The sequence below is a fragment of the Triturus cristatus genome, chromosome 5_1, assembly GCF_964204655.1.
Source record: "Triturus cristatus chromosome 5_1, aTriCri1.1, whole genome shotgun sequence".
NCBI classification, from domain to species: Eukaryota; Metazoa; Chordata; class Amphibia; order Caudata; family Salamandridae; genus Triturus; species Triturus cristatus.
In genome coordinates, this window is record NC_140587.1 from 956,518,990 (window position 1) to 956,541,870 (window position 22,881).

Sequence of the window (22,881 nt, forward strand, 5' to 3'; positions counted from 1 at the left end):
AATGTTCCCCACTCTAATATGTTGTTTATTATATGAGGTAATCACTCTGCATTGATATTCATACCACTGTCTACTTGTTCTTTTGTTTTACTTTAATTAAAAAAAAATTCCTCCCTTGTTTTTGTCTTAGCTTTGTATATGGCTGTCACCAGTCACCGCCTTTATAACAATCAATTGCATGAATGGTACACTGAATGTCTGCTCACGCATTAAGAAGTAATGTTCTTAAAAATCAACAATCCTGTAGTGCCAGTGCTTTATTTGATACCTAAAGTACACAAAGACCTTGAAAATCCTTCTGGACGCCCAATTATTTCTGCTATAGGTACCACCCTGGAGAACACATCTAAATTTGTGGACTCGTTCCTTGGCCCCTTAGTGAAAATACTTTCTTCTTATATCCAGGACACGGGGGAATTTCTGAAGAGAATTTATGATTTACCCTGGGAACAAGATCTTTTGCTAGTAACAATAGATGTTACAACATTGTATACTAGCATAAGACATGAAGACAGCCTGAATGCCACAAAGTATTATCTAGGTAGCAGGCTGATAAAGATGAGGACACATACACAGATGTTGATAGCAATGACGTCCATTTGCCTTAAGAACAATTACTTTCTTTTTAATGGCGAGTTATTCCATCAAACTTGCGGTACAGCTATGAGCACATGCTTTGCCCCCAGCTATGCAAATTTGCATATGGGTTGGTGGGAGGAGCAGGTGGTCCAGACGCTGTACCAGGAAGAGTGGCAGCACAACATACTACATTGGAGTCGCTTTATTGATGACTTATTTGTCGTATGGAAGGGCTCAGAGAAATTGGTGAAAGAGTTTATTAAAAAAACTTCAGGTTAACAACTTAAATTTAAGATTCACAAGTACTATCAGTGCAACCTATGTGAACTTCCTTGATTTAACCATCTATGTTAAAGATGCAAAACTACATAATATGCTGTACCGGAAATCAACAGCAGGAAACACGTTGCTTCACGCAACAAGTTTCCATACAAATAACCTCATCAGAAGCATTCCCTATGGGAAGTGTCTTCGGACAATGAGGAATTGCAGTGAGCAAGGAGCTCTTGACAACGAACTTAGTTGTTTAAAAATTCGTTTTCAAAGCAAGAGGATATTCAGAGGACTGTGTACAATCAGCCATATACAAAGCTAAGAAAAAAACAAGGGAGGAAATTATTTTTAATTAAAGTAAAACAAAAGAAAAAATAGACAGTGTTATGAATAATCAATGCAGAATGATTACCTCATATAATAAACAACATATTAAAGTGAGGAACATTCTGTCTCAACACTGGCATTTAATACGAAAAGACACGGTGCAAGGGAAACTAGTACAGATTAAACCATTAATAACTTTTAGGCATGCGAAATCCCTGAAACAGATGTTAGTGAGTAATATGGTTCCACAATCTCAATCAGTAGCTACAAATTCTTCCTGGTTAAAAAGAAAAAAAGGCTTTATAAAATGTGTAATGTGTGAAGCCTGTTTACATGGAAGAACACCACAATGTACAAACCAGGCCTTTCTAAAAATTAAAGGCCATTTTAATTGCAAAACTGAATTTGCAGTCTACTTACTCCAGTGCCCTTGTGGCCTGAGGTACGTGGGCAGCACAATTCTTCCTGCACACAAAAGAGTACTGCATTATCTGAGAGCCATAAAAAATGGTGATAAATCATATCCAGTGGCTCGCCATTTTTTGAAAACTACCACAGTAGAAAGTGCAAGGGCTAACATATTTTGTGATTGATTCTATTCCACTAAATGGCAGGGGTGGTGACCGGGAGAAAAAATTGAGAAAACTTGAATCATGTTATATATTAGAGCTTGATACGAGAACCCCGGCAGGTTTAAATATGGAAGAGGACTCGCACACGCATTTGTAAGATTGTTAGAGTTTTGAAATTCTGAAATGAGTCTCCCTGAATCTCTGTTTTAACCATTCGCAGTTTTGTTTTAGTTGAACTTTGTGTTTTTTGTTAAAGCACTTTAGAAGACTGATACACAGTTATATTACATAGTAGCCCACTTGGGCATGATAGATAATATTAATGTGCATTTATATCAACCATATTAAAGCACTGTTAGCATGCAATTGCCCACTAGGGCTGGATACAATATATCTGCAATACCAATGAAATTGATATTGTTTAGAACAGTTGTATTATGTTTATTGACAAGGATAATGCTTTTGTCCACAGGGGCTAAATTTGCGAGTGTCATAATGGATTGTCATGATAATTATCAGCATTGTTGAAAGGGGCATGATAATGGACTGTGAGCTTAATAAAGTCTTTAAACATGAAAAATGTTGAAAAGAGCATAACAAAATCCTTGAATCTGTATAAATTTATTTGAAATGTCATGTTGATTTAACTAACAAGGTTTGTGGAGAGAAACTGGTATGTTTAATATGTAAAAACTATGAGTCTGTCTTCTAATAAAATCTTTTAGTAGTCTAACACGTGACATCCCACAAGCACTGTATTTAAAATGGTTGAAACTTTATGTATATTTGTTGGTATATTTGGCCAGAACACGGCATTGTCATTCCTTGTTGCACAAGGTTATGTCAATTTTAACCGGACCTGGCTTGGTTGGTCCGTTGTCGACGACGCACCCTCTGCTTTGGAGCTGCAGCGGGGAAAACAAGCAACGAGGGTGCGCCAGTAGGTAGTTAGGACCAAGTTTCCATAGGAAGAGCATTTTTTGTTTTGCTTATAACTTTACCATTGTTTGATGAATCTTCATGAAAAAGGGGGGTCCCAAAACGTGTTTTCTCCATGTTAATTTCCATAGGAAACTTTAGACAAGGCTACAGGCCGAACGGGTGAACGGAATTGCCCCAAATTTGGCAGGGAGAAGGGTCTTGGTCTAGAAAGCACGTTATTGTTTATTTGGTGTAAATTCATTCAGTAGTTTTGGAGAAATATTGAAATTTGCAGATATCGATATTTGGGAATTCTGCCATTTGATTGGTTGAGGAGTTACGAGCTTGCTGCTTATTGGCTGTGAGCAGTGCGAGGGGTTGCAACTAGGAAGTGGTGGGCGCCATTTTGTGATTCTGTTGAAATGAGTAAGGGGGAAAAAGGGAAAAAGTAGGAAAGGGGAGGGTAGGAGCACTGTAACATCTGTGGGGTGTTTAGGGTGTGCTATACAGGGACTGTGAAGCAAAGTATTTAGTCCTACCGGTGTGAAAGTGCTGATTTGCCGAGAGTGAGAGGGTGCTGAGGTGAGGTGCCTGTACACTCAGGGATGAAAGCCTGCGCCTAAACCGTGAGCTGAATGCTGTAAACTGATGTGCTGAAGAATTTATCCCTACCTGTGTGAAAGTGCTGTTTTGCGCAGTGAGATGGTGCTGAGGTGAGGTGCCGGTACACTCGGGGATGAAAGCGTGCACCTAAACCGTGAGCTGAGGGTGTAAACTGATGTGGTCTGAGTGCTGTAGCATACTGGCCGCTGTAGGATAGCTGTGCAGGTGGTGTTGGTATGCGTTTAGAGTATAGCGGGAGTGGGAAGCAAACTACTCACTGGTACTGGTCTTAAGTCTCGGGGATGAAACCGTGAGCGTAAGCCGTGAGCTGATTGCTGTAAAGTGATGTGCATGGGCATAGTAGGATACTGGCCGCTTTAGCATATCTGTGTAAGTAGTGTTAGTATGCATTTATACAATACAGGGAGTGGAGAGCGAACTACTCACCTCTACTTTCTGAAGACTCGAATGCAGTGTTTTAGGAAGCAGGAATAAAGAAATAATCGTGGTACTCCTTTGTTGTAACACAAAATTATCAACAGTAGAAGAGTCAGCAATCTCTTGTACGGTAGATTCAATCTGGTGCGTGTCAGAATTGGTAATAGTTCTAGACACATCGGAACTTTGAGGAGGAACACAAAATTGTGCTTCTGAGAAGCACATTAGGTACCCTTCTCGTCAAACCATACATTATTGTCTTCAGCTCTTGTGCAAAGAGCTAAGGCACCGAGTTGAGGCAAACTCCAACCGATTCTGTTATATTAAAATCTGAAGCTGCTGCATTAGTGAATTCCACATTACATGTAACAGTTCCATGTGACATAAACAATAGCTATTAGACATGAATGACTCAATTCTATAATGATAATAAAAGTAGGATACGATTAGCACACTGTGCCAAACAGTTCCTAAACAATGTTGTGTTTTTTGATGTTGATCCCCAGCTCGTGAGTAGAGGCTGAGGATGAGTACATTTGTGTGAAAGGGCTTCGTGGATAACAGGCAGACAGAGAGACGTCTGCACAAAGAATAGAGACGCTTTCAAAATGGATGTCGGGTTTAGGCTAATTTAGGAAGTAATAGCGTACATCACCCATCCCTGGTTAGACTGGAGACGTAAGGGGCAATAATGAAAACAGAGTTCAAACGCCTGAGCATACTTAGAAAGTTATTATATGAAAATAGTTCAATTGAAGTGTATTAAAAAAATTGAAAGGAAAAACTCAAAAAAGTTGGTAAAAATCAATCCAAGAAGAACATGAATTTCTTACAAGTCTTGGAGATTGCAGTCTGGAAGTTCTTCAGCGGCTTGAGATGCGTAATGTTCCAAGAGGTCATTGTTGCCATCGTGTGAGAAAAGGGAAGCGATCCAATTCATGTCTTCGAAGGGACAGTAATGTTCCTCGAATGTTGGAGCGGCAATTTGAATTGGCGGGCAATCTGCGATGTTGTCAAAGGTCGTACGTTGCAGTAGATCTTTTGCGGCTGCGCAGAAATCCCATTCCGCCACGATACCTTTTTGCGTTGCATCTGCCATTGCTCTATTGCCTGAACAATCGAGTTCATGGATTTCAAGATACTCCATTACCTGCTGGATATCGGGAGCGATTGTTGGGATGTTGGCAAGGCATACATCCCTTCGCCAGTCGAATGGGCAAGTTTTGTATTAGAAAGATGGTTGTACGCAGATTGTATCTGTGTAAATAAATGTCATGTTGTAGCTGGCTCCGATAAAAGATAGAGGCAGGCAGCCGAAAAGTTGTTCCATTTTTTCACGGTATTGATGTAGCTTTGCGTTGAGGCGTATTCTGTCGGAGATGCTTGTTACCACAGGGAGCGCAGTCGTTTTTACAAGCAAAAATAGTATTAGGATGGCCGCAAAGAGAGCGAGAATTTTGGGCACTGTTCCTGTTATTCGATAGATGATCGAATGAAGGAAGTGTGGTATTATACCAAAAACAGTTTGAAAGGCTGTGAGAAGGCTGGAGAAGACCGTATTAAAAAAATGTGCCAGACCTTGTGTGTGAGATGTGTTGAAAATTGGGTAACAATTCACAAAGTGTAATGAGAGGTTCAAATTTAAAAGGGACTGTATTTTACTGGATCTTCGTGCTATCTGCAGGCGATACATTTATTTTGCAGAAGTGAGGGACACTTCTGTTCTGAAGAAAAGCGCTTTAGTTTTGTTAGTTTAATGAAATCTGTTTGCAAAGTAGGGATTCAAGGCCAAGTTGAAGTTTGGGAGTTAGTTTGTGTGGGTGGGAATAGACATTGCTACAGGAAGTTACTCTGTTTGAAACAGTAAGGACATACGGTATGCCACTTCACATTCCATAGGAGTGCATGTTATTGAGAAGCAGATAACTGCCGTTAGAAAGCTGTGTGAATTTTGGTGTGATTGTGGGAGTTGGCGTGCTTTCAAGAAAGCAGGCAAGATTGGGGGCTGTAAGCTTAGAAGTGCTGTGCAGTTGGAAATTCTTGCATAGTAATGAATGACTGCCATTGTGGTCACAGTTTGCACCTGTGAGAAAAACTTCTGTATGCTCTTTAAGACAGCGATATGTAAATGGGAGAAACCACTGCTCGTGAATAAACGCGCTACCTTATATAATCGCATACAACATGACAAACAACATGTACACCTATCAGACACAACGACACTACTTACTGTGGGAACCATGGCTAGCCATGTACACAAAGCAAACATGGCATAGCACCTCTGTTACACAATGTAAAATGCGGGGAGAGATGGGAGCAAAGTATGTGCGAAGGTGGCAAGTGATTCTCGATTATAAAAGTATACAATACAAAGTGTTGAGGGGATGTGCCAGACAGACTTGAGTATGCAGAGCACACACATGTACATGTGAACATACACTGATGGTCTATTGAGTGAAGTAGATAGTAGATGGAACCATAATAGTACAGTCAGTAGGGAAGATTTCGAAAATATAGCGCGTACGTGCCCTTTCCCCTCCCCAAATCTTTAGCATAGTGGGCTGGCTCGGCGTACGCAAGGCTAGCGTAGGGGTATGAATAAAAGGCACGTTTCTATGGGTGTGGTTCTCTTCCGGAATGGCAAACGTATCTGCCAGGTCTGCGCAGCTTACACCGCCACGAAGTTGACCTCGTGAGTGAAGGTGGCTGCGTGAATGATGCTCTCAGCCTGCTGGTACTCTGAAACCGCTGTGACCCTTGCGACACACATATGCCCCACAGTTCACCTTTCGCTACCGCATTATGTGAAAGAGGGCCCACCACATACCGGCGGAAGCTCTTGGGGTGAGGTCTGCGAGGTCAGAAGGTTCCGCAGATCAACGCAGGCTACCGCGACACAGGCACACAGCGTTCAGTTTGTGGCCCAGCAGCGTGGAGTGCTCTGTATACTACTAACACAGTAGTCAAACAGGTACAAACAGTGGAACGGTGTCTTGATCCCACAATGGACGATGTTAGAACTGCGTACGACAAACTGTGTAGCTCAGGTCCACCTTACGTAGCTGTGGGTCTTTGCTGACCGCTCTCTCTGGTCTACACTGCAGATAGCAGTGTTTACAATTGAGATCGAGTCGCTATTGCAGATGCTGCAGTGTTGATGGCAACAGACATTGCTGCTAGTACGGCCCACTCGCAGCACGCTTCATCGCTGGCTGTGCACATGCTGAATGCTTTTGATGTGGCTATCTGAATGCACTAGAACTGCTGGACCCTTTATGATACAATCTTTTTGTGTATTATTTCAGATCTACTGCCTGTATCTCAGTATACCACAAGTTATGGTTCTTTTACGATAGAATCTTTTCTGTATTATTTTACATCTACTGTCCCTACCTTACTGCAGCACAAACTATTGACACTTCTATTATTGAATCTTTGCGTGTGATCCAATGATTACTGTTGTAGTTGATGCTAGCAGCAACCATTCCCTGAGGGCTGGTTTACTCTCATCGCACACGCATCCAGCACAGATGTCACTGGATATGTGACCCTGGTAATAAAAAGGAGTCGAGTGCACGTGCCCGTACCCACTTCCACTATCTATCTGTGTCCGTGTGTTCATTATCTATGCATGATACTGCCCCTGCGCCGTACCACATTAGATTGTGCTGTGGACAGCGTATGCAACCATGTTACCTCTGGCAGTGGGATAAAGTTCTGTTATGTAGCTTTTAAATGCATGGCTATCACAGGTGGAAGGCTGCTTTACAGAGCATGAATATTGATGAAGATGATGGTTGCATGTTGTCTGTACTGTCAGATATGTGTACATAGCAATAAGTTTTCAAAAAAGCTCTGTAAGCAGAAGAGGAGTCTCTCTTCAAACGCTGTAGAGAGAATGGCGAAAATGGGTGGGGTCCTCCAACTGTTACAATGGGAAATGTTATGAACCAATCAAATGCTTTTCTTTAAGGTCACATGGGAACCGCGCAGCGAGCGCGCAAGGAGGCCGCGCCCGACGCGATTTTGAGAAAATTTTACCATAATATACGTTTATTACAGTTAGAAATATACAAATGTTTAAAATATTTTAGATTATCCCTTGCTCTCATAAACACTTAAAAGTTATGTAGATATAGTTTTGAGACATACAAAAAAATGAGGGAATGGCGTTCCCGGCGCGGCACCATACATCTACGACGTAACACAGGGCCTGGGAGCGTGCAGTCGTTGCATACGCAACCCGCAACGGGCTCGCCCCCATACGTACATGACGTAACGCGCAGCTTGGTATTGCATACCAAAGTAGCAGCTGGGGCGACCTCATACGTATATGTTCTTATGCAGGACGTGGTGCCACAAACTCATCGGATACGAAATGCGCATCAATTCAATATGGCGGATAAGATTCGCCTGCTGATGGAGCTTGGTAGACTACCGGTACGGGACTCTAGTTTTCTCAGAAAAAAAAAATATAAATAGATTATTTTTTTGATAGGGTCTGATGAGGTGCATCAGATTTTCACGTGGATGATGTCATCAGTGATGTCATTAGTGGTGTCATCAGTGATGTCACTGACCATGTCATGAATGATGTAATATGTGACGTCATCAGCAGTGCATTGCAGGGGCGCGAGTTATAGTTAGCTCAACTAACTATAACAGGGGAATTGCTACGGTTTTCTATAAGTGAAATGTCCAACTAACTAAACGTCCCTGAAACCTATATTTTTTTCAGTGAATTTCTAAGGTTTTTTAAATGCTAATTCCTAACTATAACGTCTGTAAAACCTATGGTTTTTTCAGTGAATATATATATATAATTATTACCTACTGTTGGGGGCCAGTAGGCAGTCATAGTTAGGACCTAGTTTCCCCAGGAAAATCATTTTTTGTTTTGCTAATAATTTTGGTGCTGTTTGACAAATCTTTACGAAGCGGTCAAAATTAGTTTGCCACTCACTTCAACTGCTATCTGGAAGGTTTGGGGCCGATTCATCAGGCAACGGATTTTCCTCATTCAGTTTCCCATACCCGAACCACGGAATGGAATTATATCAAATTTGGCAGGCGGCTAGACTTGGTCCAAAAAGATCTCTTTTTGTAATTTTGTGTAAATCAGTTCAGTAGTTTGGAAGTTTATAAAGAAAAATATTTATGTATATCTAGTGACGTGGAGGGTCAGCGGATCCAACAGATCTCAAAATGAGATCCAGGTGGGCCAGGTTCCAGGGAGAGTGGGAAATATGTAGATTTGGGGGGGTGCATATGGCCGCCCATCCATGCAGACTTTAGCCCAGGGGACCCCTGCATCCCGGCCTTATACATTAGTGGGTGAGGGGCACCCTGGGGCTGAGGGGGAAGCTGCATATTCACCTCCCCCATAAATACTGTGGTGGGCCCGGGGGATAGAGACCCCGGGGCCAAAAATGGCCCTGTGAGAGGGACCACGTACCCCTATAGAACAAATGCACTGCAGCCTAGGGGATGGGGGCCCCGGGGCCAAAATCAAACCAGGAAAAGAGACATGTGCCCTTCTTCCCCACAAAATGTGCCAGGCCCTAGGGGATGGGGTTCCAGGGACCGAAATCAGCCCAGAAAGGGGGACTGTGTGTCCTCCTCCTTGGCTGACTGCCTTTGGGGGGTTGGCCACAGAGGCCGGCCGTGCGCAGCATGGGTTTGACTGCAGTGCCTGGCCACAGCATGGGGCTGGCTGCATGTGGAGTGAAGGCCGTGCACGTTGGTGGTTGGATTACCATACGGTAATTAAATATTACTTTACAGTAAAAATATATAGCTGGAAGTAGCATTAAAAACATAGCAATTCAATGAACAAACCAAAGGTTACAGGGACGTTATGGTTAGGAAATATAATTGAAAAAAACCTTAATAATTTACCACAAAACCAAAGGTTACAGGGACGCTAAAGATTGAGGTTTTACTCTTACAAAACCATACAAATTCAGCAGTTATAGATAGATTTATCTCAAGTAACTATAACTTGTGCCCTAAGGTAAATATAACTCAAGTCCTCGCAATGCACAGCTAATTACCCCACATATTACATCACTCATAACATCTATGACATCATTGATAAAAGCACTTCAACATTTGCTTTAAAATTATTGCTAAGAAAACTGTGCATGGTGAGGGTGCAAGTTATAGTTACCTTAGGGTACCAGTTGTGGTTACTTGAGATAACTCTAACTATAACTGGTGAATTTTCCATGGTTTTGTGTGTTTAAAATGTGAATCTAACTATAACATCCCAGGAACCTTTGCTTTTTTAGTGAACAAAAAGAGTTGGAAGCATACCGTTTTCCACTTGGTGACGCACCTGCCCTGGTTTACAGACAGCCACTTGCCTTGGTGAAAAGAATCCTCTGAGTCAACGTCAATGTTCAGGGAAGGATTACGTTTCCAAACAATTGAACTAGCCTTTCAATTAATGAGATAGGTCAGATATTTTTTGTAGAATTCCAGTTCTCTTATTATAATTAGGGATCCTCTTAGCTACTTTCCATGACGTATTAAACTTGTTGGTGGAAAAAAACACCTTCATTATGAAAAAAGGAGCGCAATGGAAATCTGAGTTTCTTCTCGGCTCTGGTCTATGTGAGAACTTGTCTTCACTGATGCCCTTATTACTTCTTGTTGGAAATAGGTACCAGGAGATTGGTTAAGGATTATTCCTGGAAGTTATTCTCCTTCTACATATTCCTCATACCCTCGGAATCATGCATATACAATGCTTCAAAATGGGTATTCCAAGCATACATATTATAGTCTGCACATGGTATAATATATTTGTGCCTACGCAAGTAGCTTCTAGAAATATTTACTATCATTTTTTGTATGTCACCAGAGAATCAGGATCTCCCTTTCATGTTAATAGGCCTATTTTCTTTTTCAACAGTTTTCAGCTTTTTTAATTCTTCTCTGGGCATCCTGATAGTGTAGAAACACATTTATTCAAACTGGCTTGTTCTTTTTATACAATCTTAAAAACATCAGAGCACCCATCACATAGGGTGCAATTGAGTTTTCATGATGTACACTACATGCCTAGTGTGAACCAAGAGATAGTAGCCTGGTTGTTTTGGTCTTCCAGTAATGACTAAGAGCCTGATTACAAATTTGGCAGTGCGGAAGTATGGCGGCATGCCAACGCCCCAAACTGCCAAACTCGACCGCTGGCTGCCCGACAGATTACGAGTTTTCTCCTTGTCTGGCAGGCGGTCCTTTGGCATTCCCATGGCAGTGCCTTTGAAAAAGGCACCGCAATGGGATCGCCAAATCCATTTCCGGCACAGCATGGACTGTTAAGTTCCTGCCATGCAGGAAAGGGGGTGCATGCTCACAGGGGGGCACACCATGTGCCCCCCTGCATGCGCCCAAGTTCCCAGAGGCAACAGATAGGCCTGTAGGGACCCATTTGTTTCCTCACCCCCAGAATGTCATCATGTGAACACCCCCATGAATCCTGACAGTAAGGAAAACTCGTAATATGCTTAGCCGTGCTGCATCGGCATTGCCAGCATATTGCATGCCTCTGACCACCGCGCCATGGCTAGGGAACGCGATTCCCTGACGGTTGTGGTGGAGCACTGGAGGTCTGACCGCCGTAGTTGTAATATGGCGGTCGGACAACTGGTGCGGCGGTTCCCGAACGCAACCGCACCTCCATCATGGGTTCAGCACTATTATGTGTGTGAGGTTTGCTCTTCCATAAAGGATGACTTCGACATATACTTGGCAGACGACCTGTAATGTCCAAACCTTTGGACTTCATTCTCTCCTTTCTTTGCTTCTGGTGCTGCCATACTCATTTTTGTGATTATATTGATTTTCCGGGGAGATGTACGGTGGCCTACCCTCACCTCTCTGTTTATGTGTTAAAAGTAACAAATGGTAAGAACATGAGGAAGGCAGTTTGTTGTCACCCTCCACCTTAAGATCTTGGTGTTGAGCATGGGTGGACTACACGGTTGACTGGCGGTTGGGTGATGGGTAATGTAGTTGGGTGAGAACTGGCAAGAAAATCATTCTGGAACCTGTATTTTACATTTGTTGAAAAGTAATGTTTTTAATGAGACACGCTGCATGTTGATGCCTTATAGTGCATGTGACACAACAAACGAGGTTGCTCCTAGTTTTCAAGTCCTTCTGATTAAAGCCCAAGTCTACAGCAGCCTACTGAGGATGATTTGTGATTGTCGAAAAAAATAATCATGCATGTAACTATTATTGTAGGTATATGATTGTACTACCACCCCACCAAAAATGCAGGGAAGCTCAGATAAGCAAAGATGAGGAGAAGCAGATATGTCCCAGAACAGTATGTTTGTGTAGAGACAAAACACATCTACATGCACTTGGAAGACAGGACATCCATTTATACAAACTTAAATATATATACATTTTTTAAAACCTAATTGAGTTTTGAAAATTAACTGGAAAAATCAAAAACATAATATTAGCAAGTGTAATATTATCATGACACTACAACTATTATGCAATCCAGCAAAAACATACCCAATATGGTAACCCCTTTATCTTATCCCTGGACATAAAAGACACTAATGAGCTGCCAACTTCAAATGCAATATCTAAATATGAGGATCCCCATTAGTCCAATGTCCTTGGGTATACTAACAGAATACACTTCACACATAGATTATTCTTCCATTCATTCTCCCTGACCAAATGAAGGAAACACCACTCACGCTGTCCCAGAGCCACCCTTTGATACCATGGACACCCTCAATGTCTAGTGCTCCATTAGCTCAAGAGGCATATCATTTGAACTTTTATTAAATTCAGCTAACATTATTTAAAAGTGCTGCTTGTGTTGTGAAAACTTGGAAAATTAGATATTCAGAAAAACTGACCAGGTACAGATGGTAGAAGCAAAATGAAATGATTTCCATCTCAGTTTATACAGCAATAATCATTTACTAAAATATCCATATTTAACAACACCATCATTACATCCTGTCAGCAGTTAACAAGTACAAAACATTTACATGTGCACGTATTCCATAAACACAGTTTAAGATGTTTATACACTTACAGGTAACATCTAGGCAGGCTACAGGTTTACAATAGACAAACAGTAAATACATACTTTAGTATACTAACTCTATGGGGAAAAGGGAGGCACTGAGGCTTCAATGCATACTCACCCGTTAAATGGTTGCCGACCCTGGAAAGAGGTTTAGGAGGCAGGGCAGGGGGCTGCTTGTGGAGGCACAGTTGTTTCACGGGGGTGTCCTCATGGTCTGCAGAAAAAGCAGTAGATTTTTTTGGGGGTAGTAGCAGGGTTGATTTAACTGAAGGATCTTGGTGGGATAAGGCTCCCGGCTGATTGGACGTGGGGCTATCTTCAGACACTGGAGGACACAACAACCACATCATAGACGCAACAGTGTTACAACAAGGCAGCAGGAATACACACAGCAGCACAAAAATGAAGCCATCAAAGGAATACAGCATGATTGACATCGTAAAGTGAGAAACAATGTTTCGGATTACCAAGCACCATAAGTGCTGAAGACTCCATCAAAGGACAGTACAACCTCCTTACATCACACGTCAATGGATGGCTGGTGAAGGTAAGACATCTACATCAAAACATCACAGAGAGCTTCCTAATTTATTTATGTGTCCTTAGTAGGAGAGGAGTACAGCAATAAAAATGCAACAGTTGTAATGGCAGCAGGGCTCAGAAGTGTGAAGTGCCTAGACCATCCTAATTATGGCTGTCTTTTTGTGAATCTAATTGCACAGGGGCTCTTTTTCCTTGATTCCATAAGGGCCCGCAGCACCCTTGCTTTACACAATTTAGTCGTGTACACTGCTGACCACAGAAAGTGGTATGAATTCACCTACATTTACTGCTAGCACCATCCAGGAACACCTGCAAATGTATCCTACTAATGCGTTTGCAAATTCAGAAATTCCACCATTGTAACAGAATTTCTACAATCACAAATGAACTTTGCGTCAATCAGTACGTGGAATTTAAAGACAAAAATGGAAAATTTTGCACACGAAATACAACTTTCTAAGTCAAGCTGAGAGCCAGAGAAATGCTCTCAACTGATTAAGGAAAACAGACAGGGATACAAAGATGTTTACTAAGATAAAAATGAAATTCTTGAGAATTATATATTATTAGACATATTTTCCATTGCAAATCGTTTATGTTTTCCCTCTTTTCAATGTAGTACAGGCAAATTGTTTTTATTTCAAATCATTTACCTGAATATTCCATAAGTTAATTTAGGTTTTGATTATTCATTCTTAAGAGAAGTCAAATTCTTGGCCCCATCTTTTCAATGCACAGCACCAGTTTATTTGGTTGAACAGCTCTGTCCAGTCACTTTGTTACATTGGCACTGCCCATTTGATTTAAGACACTCTGAACCAAGCTTTCTTTGCAGAAAATGGGACTCCATCGAATAAGACAGTTCTGGTGCACTTTAGGCTGAGATATACTAAGTAAACGTGTTTTTCTGTTATTCCTTATCCATCCATAAGGTGTCAGGGGCTTAATTTTGTATTTAGACTGAGCATTTGGGGGGAGTAGGGATCAGAGGGGTCTGCTTCATGGCTTTCATCACATGGGAAACAGGTGGCCTAATCTATGTAATGCAGCGGTAGGAATAGGTAAGACTGCAGCTTCCTGAATGAAGCAACACGTTTTTGATGCACATGCAATGCATACGAAGGGAGTGCCATCAGTGAATATTTGCGATTGAGAAAGTCCTTTCTCAGCAATAAACAAAGTGGATGTTTTGGGCTGAGGTGTGATGTTAGTTTACTTCCTATATTTTATATAGGCAAGTGTATAGAACATCTTTGGAACACGGGTAGGCAGTATGGTGTCGTGGGCCCTATGCCGGCATGGTGCACTCAAGGATGACATACACCAGGTATCGGGCACGTGTGCCAGACCATTTTTATTCGAATGGTCACCTGACCAGTGACGCCTGTGTTGGATGGGGGTTGGGTGGGTGTTGGGGCCTCCCCTAGGGAGGTGTAAAAAGTCCGCGAAGCCAGGAAGCTGGAGAAACACAAAGTATTTATGTTATGTCATAAGCACTTGTAACACGCACGGCTACTCAGGAGTGTCTCGGCGCGGGGGAAGATACATGTGACTGCCAGGACAGGCAGCAGCCGGCAATTATCAGATCCTCCACATTCCAGGTTCCACCTTAGATTCAGTTGTCAAGGTGGCACCTGCTCTAGGCTCTAACACAGAACCTAACACATCGTCTCCCTCATGTTGACAACGAGACTTGTCCACCTCATTACAACTAACACCGTGCAAAAGGAAATGAAACAAACAACTATACCCCAAAATGAGGTTGCAGGAAATATAATAGAAAGTTACTAAACAAATAAAATAACTTGACCTATAAAAGTAAACTTAACAACCAAACATCACAACACAATTGTTAGACCTGGCACCATTGGCGTGGGTCACCCTTCCATTTTTGTCTGTGCCTCAATGTGTTTTGTGTTGGTGTTAGCTGCTCAGGGCACTGTGCCACTGCCATCCAGTGCCACAGTGCAAGTGCTCCCTATGGTAAAATGTATTATGTGAATTGACTTCCACGTTTGGTTTATTTGGTTTACTATCAGTCCCTAGTAGAGTGCACCAGGGGTGCCAAGGGCTTGTATATCCAAATGCTGCTAGTGGGCTTGCAGCACTGGTTGTGCCACCCACCGAAGCAGCGGGGTAAAATGTGTCTAGGGTCTGCCACTGCAGAACCTGCGCGCGGTCTGGTACCGTCGCGCTGACTGAGCAAGTGTCCCCACTTACCAGTCCCTAAACCTTCCCTTAACTACATGTTAGTCACCCCTCTGGTAGGCCTAAGCGCAGGGTGCATTGTAGGTATAAGGTAGGACATGCCCTGATGTGTGTGGCATGTCTTAATAGTGAATTACAGCCATTTTCGTTTTTCACTATTGAAGGCTACCTGCTCTCCATAGGCCAGAATGGGCTGCTGGGATCGCTACACGCTGTGACCCCAGTGGACTCAGAGAGCATGGTAGAAAGTCATGTTTAGTATGCCTGAACTCGGGATAATAAAATACATCTTTTAGTAAAGGTTATTTTAATATCCTGGGTTTGCAAAAGCTACTTTTAGAAAGTTAGCCTTTGCGTGCCTGACCATCTTAGTCCGCCTCTGCTGTGGGTGTGTGTTCTCACTTATGCTTTAGGCAGTTTTTTTTTTGTCTTAAAGCACCCATTAAAAAATTGGCAACTTCAAAGCAAATCAGGGGCGAAGACAGCATTTGCAAGTATATCAGGGCCGGCTTCACTTGTGCAAAATTACAGTGCCTTAAAAGTGGAAAAATGTATATTTTCCATAGGTTACAATAAGATTCATAAAAAATATGAAATGTAAAAAATCTTGCTCCGAGAAATGATCACAAGAGCAAGGCTTTAGGGTACCTGGCTTCAAAAAAGTGCCTGGGGACAGATAAACACCAGTGAATGAAATGAAACCTAAACCTTGTTAAGAGAAAACAATGGTGCGGGTTTTTAATATAAGCCCAATAAGGTTGTCCTAAAGTCCCTGGACTCAATATTAAATATCTTACTGTGAACTTAATGAGTTCCCTGGTTTCCCTTTCTGTCATCCTCCTCGCCAAGGAAAGTGATGTTATGTCTCTCAACTCACTGGGGTGCATCAGCCTATGGTGTGTAAACAGCTCGGGACGCCCTAGATTCTTTAGCTGCAATGAGACGTAACCTAACCATGGAATGTCAAGGGCCCCATCAATCCTCATACTGTCCTCTAGGACAAACTGGTTTAACGTAGGAGTGGGGTGGACCAAATTTTCAACCACCGGAATAATGGTGCCATAGCAATAAAATCAAAATGTAACCCTGCCCAAGTTCCTCATGTACCATAAAGGACAGGGTACAAGGGGGTACTGCTAGGAGTCTGCGGAGGATTTATTCTTAGACTCCTGCAGTTCACTAACATCTCTGTAGCCCCAGACATCACTGCCGTATGTGGCCATGGGTATACATTTATCATTAATAAACCTTCAATAGGGCGGGTAACTGTTTGGCCTCCAATCTCCTAGCGAAGTCCATGGTGGCTCCTGCAGCTCTGGCCAAGGTGTTTTTTTTGTGCTCTCCGAGCCACCCATGACCCCCTTTCAATAAACAGGACGCCCGAATAAGGGAATGTAGAGACTTTAGTCAGTTCTCCCTCCCTGCAAAAGAGCCTACGTTCGGAAAGCTTTGTGTTACCTATCATCAGTATATGTGACTTGGAGAAATTTATAGAAAGGTCAAGTGAGACCATAAAATCAGTGAAAGTATTTAAAAGTCTTTGCAAACTCACAGCTGCCCAGGTAAGTTACGCTGCTTTGTCTGCATATAGCAGAGATGGGATAAGTTTGGGACCTGCTCTTGGGATATCTTTGCATGCAGCTGACAGATCATACTCTAGTTTATTAATGTATAGGGTAAACAAAATGGGGGCTAAAATGCGTCTTACCCCTGACTTGACCTCCCAGGATGCTGCAAGTAAGCCGTTTTCATTATATCAGGCCAAGGCTGTCAGATTGGAGTGTGACCAGTGCAAGAAAGACACCAGATTGGCATCACTGCCCATATCAAATAGCAGGGGCCATAATTTGGACCTATTAACACGGTCAAATGCGGACGTTAGGTCCATAAAAGCCATGTGTAAATGGCCCCTTTTGGCTATTGTATATTTACCAATCACCAAAAGCAAATTGATGCATTGGTCCAAGGTTCCTTTTCGTTTCCTAAAGCCATATTGCAGATCTGAAATTACATTGGAGTCATCTAGCCATAGTGTTAGGCGATCCAAAATCACCTTCCCCATAATTTTTGCAGCTAAATCAAGTAAGGCGATCGGGCGATAACAGGCTGAGTCGTCCCTCACTCCCTTTTTGAAAATCGGTAAGATGACAGCAGTAGATCATGAGGGCGGCAGGCCACTCACGGCTGCTGCATTGAAAACCCGGGTCAGGATCTTGGCCCACCTCACGGGATCGGCTTTATAAAGGTCCGACACAACCCAGTCTGGAACGGGCGCTTTCCTCCTGGCTGTGGCCACGATGGATTGATAAACCTAGTCTACCATAAAGGTCAACGGTCACATATCTGCGCTTGGCTCCCATGAAACATTGTTCACTCCTACATCCGCTCCTCTATAGATCTGTTCAAAATGTTTGACCCATTTATCAGCAGGGATGGTACAATCCACTCTAGAGGAGTGCTGGTCCACAAAAAAAGGGCTATTAACAACTTCCCAGAATTTAGAGCTATTGGACAATACAATGGCCTAACTTAGATCATTCCATGCCTGAACTCTTAAGTTCCTTTTCTTTGCTTGATGGAAAATGTATAGTATCTTCTACATGCCTTTACCCTTTCCTCAATCCTGAGTTTTTGTTTTAAAGCGATCATGAGGGATTTATGTTATTAGGAGCATGTGTCGTTGAACCATTTTTTCTCCTTAATATTGTCTGTGATCCACTTCACTAGATTACTATAGGTGTCTAATACCAAGCAGTCCTGTGTGCGATTACCAAGACAGAGTTCAATGTCTTCCACGCCTTCTGCATACAACTCATCTAAAACAAAACGTCCAGTATTATCTTCTCCCACTTAATTCTATGTGCTTGGTCTATTGGTTTGAATTCCCTATTCGATAGGCTCTTACCCTCAACTCCATGGAAGACCTGAACCTCCACCAGTTCCAAAGTCAACGGGTTATGATTGTTAAAGCTGCTCCAACAAGAGTTTAAGTTAAGCACGGCAGGGAGCAAAGGAGCGGATACCAGGGTGCAATCAATGGTAGAGGAACAACCCCTACCAATAAACGCTGGGACAGAATCTAGTTCGCCAATGTTTTCAAGACAATGACGATTGTTCGCTGTAAACAGACTCTCTAGCCGAAGCCCTTGGTCTGAATGCTCAAAATGAACAGATGGAGATAAGGCTAAGTGCAGTTAAGTTGGCAAAGGTGTACGTTAAAGTCCCCCAAAAGGATAACCTCACAATATGGGCATCCCACCTCCCCATAATGCTCAAGAAATCCCTCCTAGGACGCAATTTGTTCAATGTCATTATTTCTACAAAAAGAATTATATAAGTTAATCACCAACAAAGTAGGTCACTCGATAAAAGTTAATTCCACTGCTAGTAAATGAGGTGAGTGACAAGTCACCACCTTGGGGGTGCAAGTGATTGTAAGCAATATCAAAGTGAGCAGGCCGCCCTTAGCGCAACCTACTGTGGAGAGAGATGCAGCTTTAAAATCAGAGGTGAAGCAGTCCAGAAGAAAGGAGTCAGATGTGTCCCAGGTTTCCAGCATTGCGCTGTCGCTAGCCACAGATCTTCATCCCTTTTGGCTCTCAAACCCACGATATTCCAGGTCATTATTTTAATGATTGGAAGACTAAGGGAGGTGGGGTTGGACTGGGGTGAAGAAATGGGCACTTTGACCTGTAATAAAAGGGACCCTACAGTTGGCCCACCTCCAAAAGATGTCATTTGTCAATCTATGGTGTCTAAACCCTCCAGTGGAGCAAATCTAGTGGCCAAAGGATGACGACGACCTCCTCGCCCTGGAAATCCAGCTGCTCCCACTCTGAGCTTTTCCTGCTTTCATCGGCTGGTTCACCAAGACCTCGTCCAGCAGCTCCCTGTCATCGACTACTTGTCCTCAGATACACCCCGCTGCCTTTCTCCGCCAAGACTACCTTCTCAAGAACTTTTTGAAGAATGCTTCCTAAGTCCAAAGGTAACCCGAGACCGGACCCAATCAATCCCTTACACACGACCGGCGCTCCATCGCTGTTTGCATTCACGTTTGACTCTGACCCGGTCTCATGCAATCACATACCAACGATTGGCGCTTTGATCTTTTAGGTGCAAGGTTTCACTAAAAACTTAAAAAATTCATAACTGATGTTCTACTGATCGGATTTAGTTCAGTTTGGTGTCCTTTAATGTACTAAAAATTTAACTATTTTTCTAAATTGATGTAGGATGTTTCTTGTGTTTTCATTTTATTACTGTTTGTGTGCTGGATAAATACTTTACTCATTGCCTCTAAATTAAGCATAATCGCTTTTGGCCCAAAATACCAGAGAGTTAAACACACAGGTTAATTTAGTGACTTTTTGTGGTTCACTCTGCCAAGACATGAAATAACATGCCATAACGTACCATTTTACGTCATACATTTTATCATCAGCCACCCACTAGGAAAAGTCCAGATTGCATTGATACTTAACTTTCAAATGTCGTGCTGGTCATTTGTATTGTGTTCCTAATGTCAACTTAGTTACAGCTGTGTTTCAAAACTGTTACCATTTATAGATAAATCTTGTAAAGGCCCTGCTATATTTTTTTTACAAGAGCTATTCAGGACTCTATAATTTTGAAATAAGTGAAGACCTGATTATGACAAGTACTATTTTGTAATATTAAGGTGAATTTAATTAATATACAATGGGCTGTGTAAAATTTACACATTTAATTCCATTTTGTGCTATGAAAATGGAACCCATTCAAATCTGGTGTTTTGAAAAGAAAGATGTTGTAATCTTACATAATATCAAGGAACCCCTTTATATCGGTCACAATGTTTAACATTCAGCTCTGTTTTTTTAACCTTATTTCTATGTCTGCTGTAAACATTTCACAAAAATACATTTACCTTTATCATTCCCCTGTGATATTTGATAGGGTTATTTTTCATATTAATTGTTTTTGCATTCTATTGATTTTAACATGAAAACCCACAAATGCTATTAACTGTGTATTATTCATGTTTAGATTGACCATAGCCAATGTAGGCCTGCATTTTAAAATGGCTAACTTCTGGTTGCCATCTTGTTTCATATGACGTGTGTTTTTATTTCTGGGAGCAGCTGAACTCACGATTAACAAAATGCTATTTGTCTTTGATTTCTCCTGTGAAATGTTTTTGTTTACATGATAACTGGAGACTGTTTTAATTAGTTGCTACAGTACACCTGCAGAGTGCAGGCTGGTCCAATGTATCTAGTTGGCTGTAGATACCTGTATGTTTGAATAGTGCCTAGAGTAGCTACATTATGTAGGAACCTGAGAAACTAATGACCCTTAGATTGTATCTGTGCACCTTAACCTCACTGGAGTATTTATGAGAACCATTTGTGGATGTAGCAAATATTAGAATTTGTGTGATTCAACAAGTGCAGAGCAGAATTTTACAGAACGTATAGAGACATACTTTTGTCCCATTCGGAGACATCTTAGAGCAGAGTAGGGCACTCTCTATATAGAAACTGATTTACTTAACCTTTTCCTTTGAGACAACTTTAAAATAATGTGTTCCTTTACTTGTATGATTTTGGTTATTTGAACTTCATAGATATGAATACATTGATTACTGAGTGCACCTAATTTCATGATTTTGAATCTGTAAACTTTTTAACCTTTTAATAAACCTTTATGGTTTGAACATTTAACTACCCTGTCCTTCCCTGCGAAGCCTAACGTGTTTCACATTATTTAAGTGTTCATTTGATAACAACCTTAGTTGTGGATTTCGATTAATCAGGTAGATCCTTATGGGCCCGACTTTGCATGAAGAAAAGCGCTAGCATTATGATCACGAGACCCTTAAATCATGGTGTTCTCTCCAGTGCCCAAGAAGGGATATGGTACATATCTTATTCATCCTGCACAACCCATTTGTTAAATTCAATGTTCTGAACTGAATCTCGTCACAGTTTTATAATCTGACATCTATTAGTGTATTTCCTTTTTAGATTTTTATATAGCGTAGTCTGACCCCTAGGGAAGTGTTAGAATGCTTTGAATGATGGTAAAGTAACATGATGAGCAGTTATGAGTGGGCATTATGTCACATAAAAGAACAACATTAAGGAAGATACACAAGTTTAAACAGTTATATTCAGTTCCCTCATTATGGCTGTGTCTTGTCATCAAGGTACGGACACATAGGGCCTCATTACGATGTTCACTCCGCCCGACATTGTCTCGGTCATGGGACCGACCAACACCCGGTCGGCGATACCGACCGACTAATTAGAATGCAACTGAACACGGTTTGGTCGCATGCCTGTAATCCCTAGGGCGGAACGAGCCACCCTAGGGATTACTGGCCGCATTCCGAGCCTGTCAGAAGCCAGTCAGAATGACCGATTGGATTTCTTTTTCCGACAGCTTTCTTCGTAATGATAATCATATTAATTGGGCCCATGGTTTCAAAGAGTTGCAAGGTCTTACTGTAGCCAAAAAATGAATATTGATAGAATGAACATTCAAGGTAACTCCCGCAATGGGTAATTGGCCAAATGCTTGAAGAAATGGACACAGGCAGAACATGCAGTAATGGTCATCTGTCAAAGATTCTTCGAGAAACACCCAAAATGAATAGACAGTGACAGTTGCTTCTTACAATCTTAAAGCAATCAGATGAACACCTTCCTTCATCTGAGAAGGTAAAAGACATTTATCAACAGACTGTGAGTAAATATGACTCAGGAGAAGTTACACTGTATGTAACAAAAGACTGTGTAGTGTAAGAAAGACGCAGTCTGAGTACCAGTCACACCAGAACGAAAAGTGGAAACAAGCGTTGGGCATCCAAGGGGCTTGAAAACTGGCATGGTAAAAGTAGAGTTATATCATAGAAATTGAGTAAGCGTAGAACCAGGAGCAACTTCAAATGTGTTTAGTTATCAATCACTGTGGAACATAATTATCATTCTAAATGTACATTGACCCTTATTTGCTTTCAAAACTTGTCTATTTCCTCTGTGTAACGAGTTTCCATTGTGGTGAAATATTGAAAAGCAAACAATGAAGATAAATTTTAAAAAATCCACAGGCTCTCACAAAAATTGTTCTAAATATACTTGGGTTGGGTCACGTAGGATCTCATGAAGTTTCTGTAAATGGTATATGATAAACATAACAAAGGGCAATGCATATTTCCAGACAGGTGGTGCATTAAATACTAGCACGACTAAATATATCAGAAAACGAAGAAAATAATCACATGAATCCATTTAACCACCAATTTAAAGAGTCAGAGGAATGGAAGGCTACGGTGCATGCAGAGAGCATCATGAGACGGTTGCTAGT

The 22,881-nt window shown here is 41.8% G+C and overlaps 1 protein-coding gene across 5 annotated transcripts in view; it reads right to left on the reverse strand.

Annotated features, from left to right (window-relative positions):
• PHACTR1 (phosphatase and actin regulator 1) overlaps positions 1-22,881 on the reverse strand; it is a 1,250,807-nt gene that overhangs the window by 167,926 nt on the left and 1,060,000 nt on the right. For 3 of the 5 annotated variants that reach the window (XM_085606075.1, XM_085606079.1, XM_085606074.1), the window contains one exon: positions 12,899-13,105. The exons of 1 other annotated variant lie outside the window; for it this stretch is intronic. In XM_085606075.1, the coding sequence (XP_085462201.1) occupies positions 12,899-13,105 (207 nt within the window). The remainder of the gene's footprint in view (positions 1-12,898; positions 13,106-22,881) is intronic. One more of the 5 variants, XM_085606076.1, reaches the window with a different exon arrangement.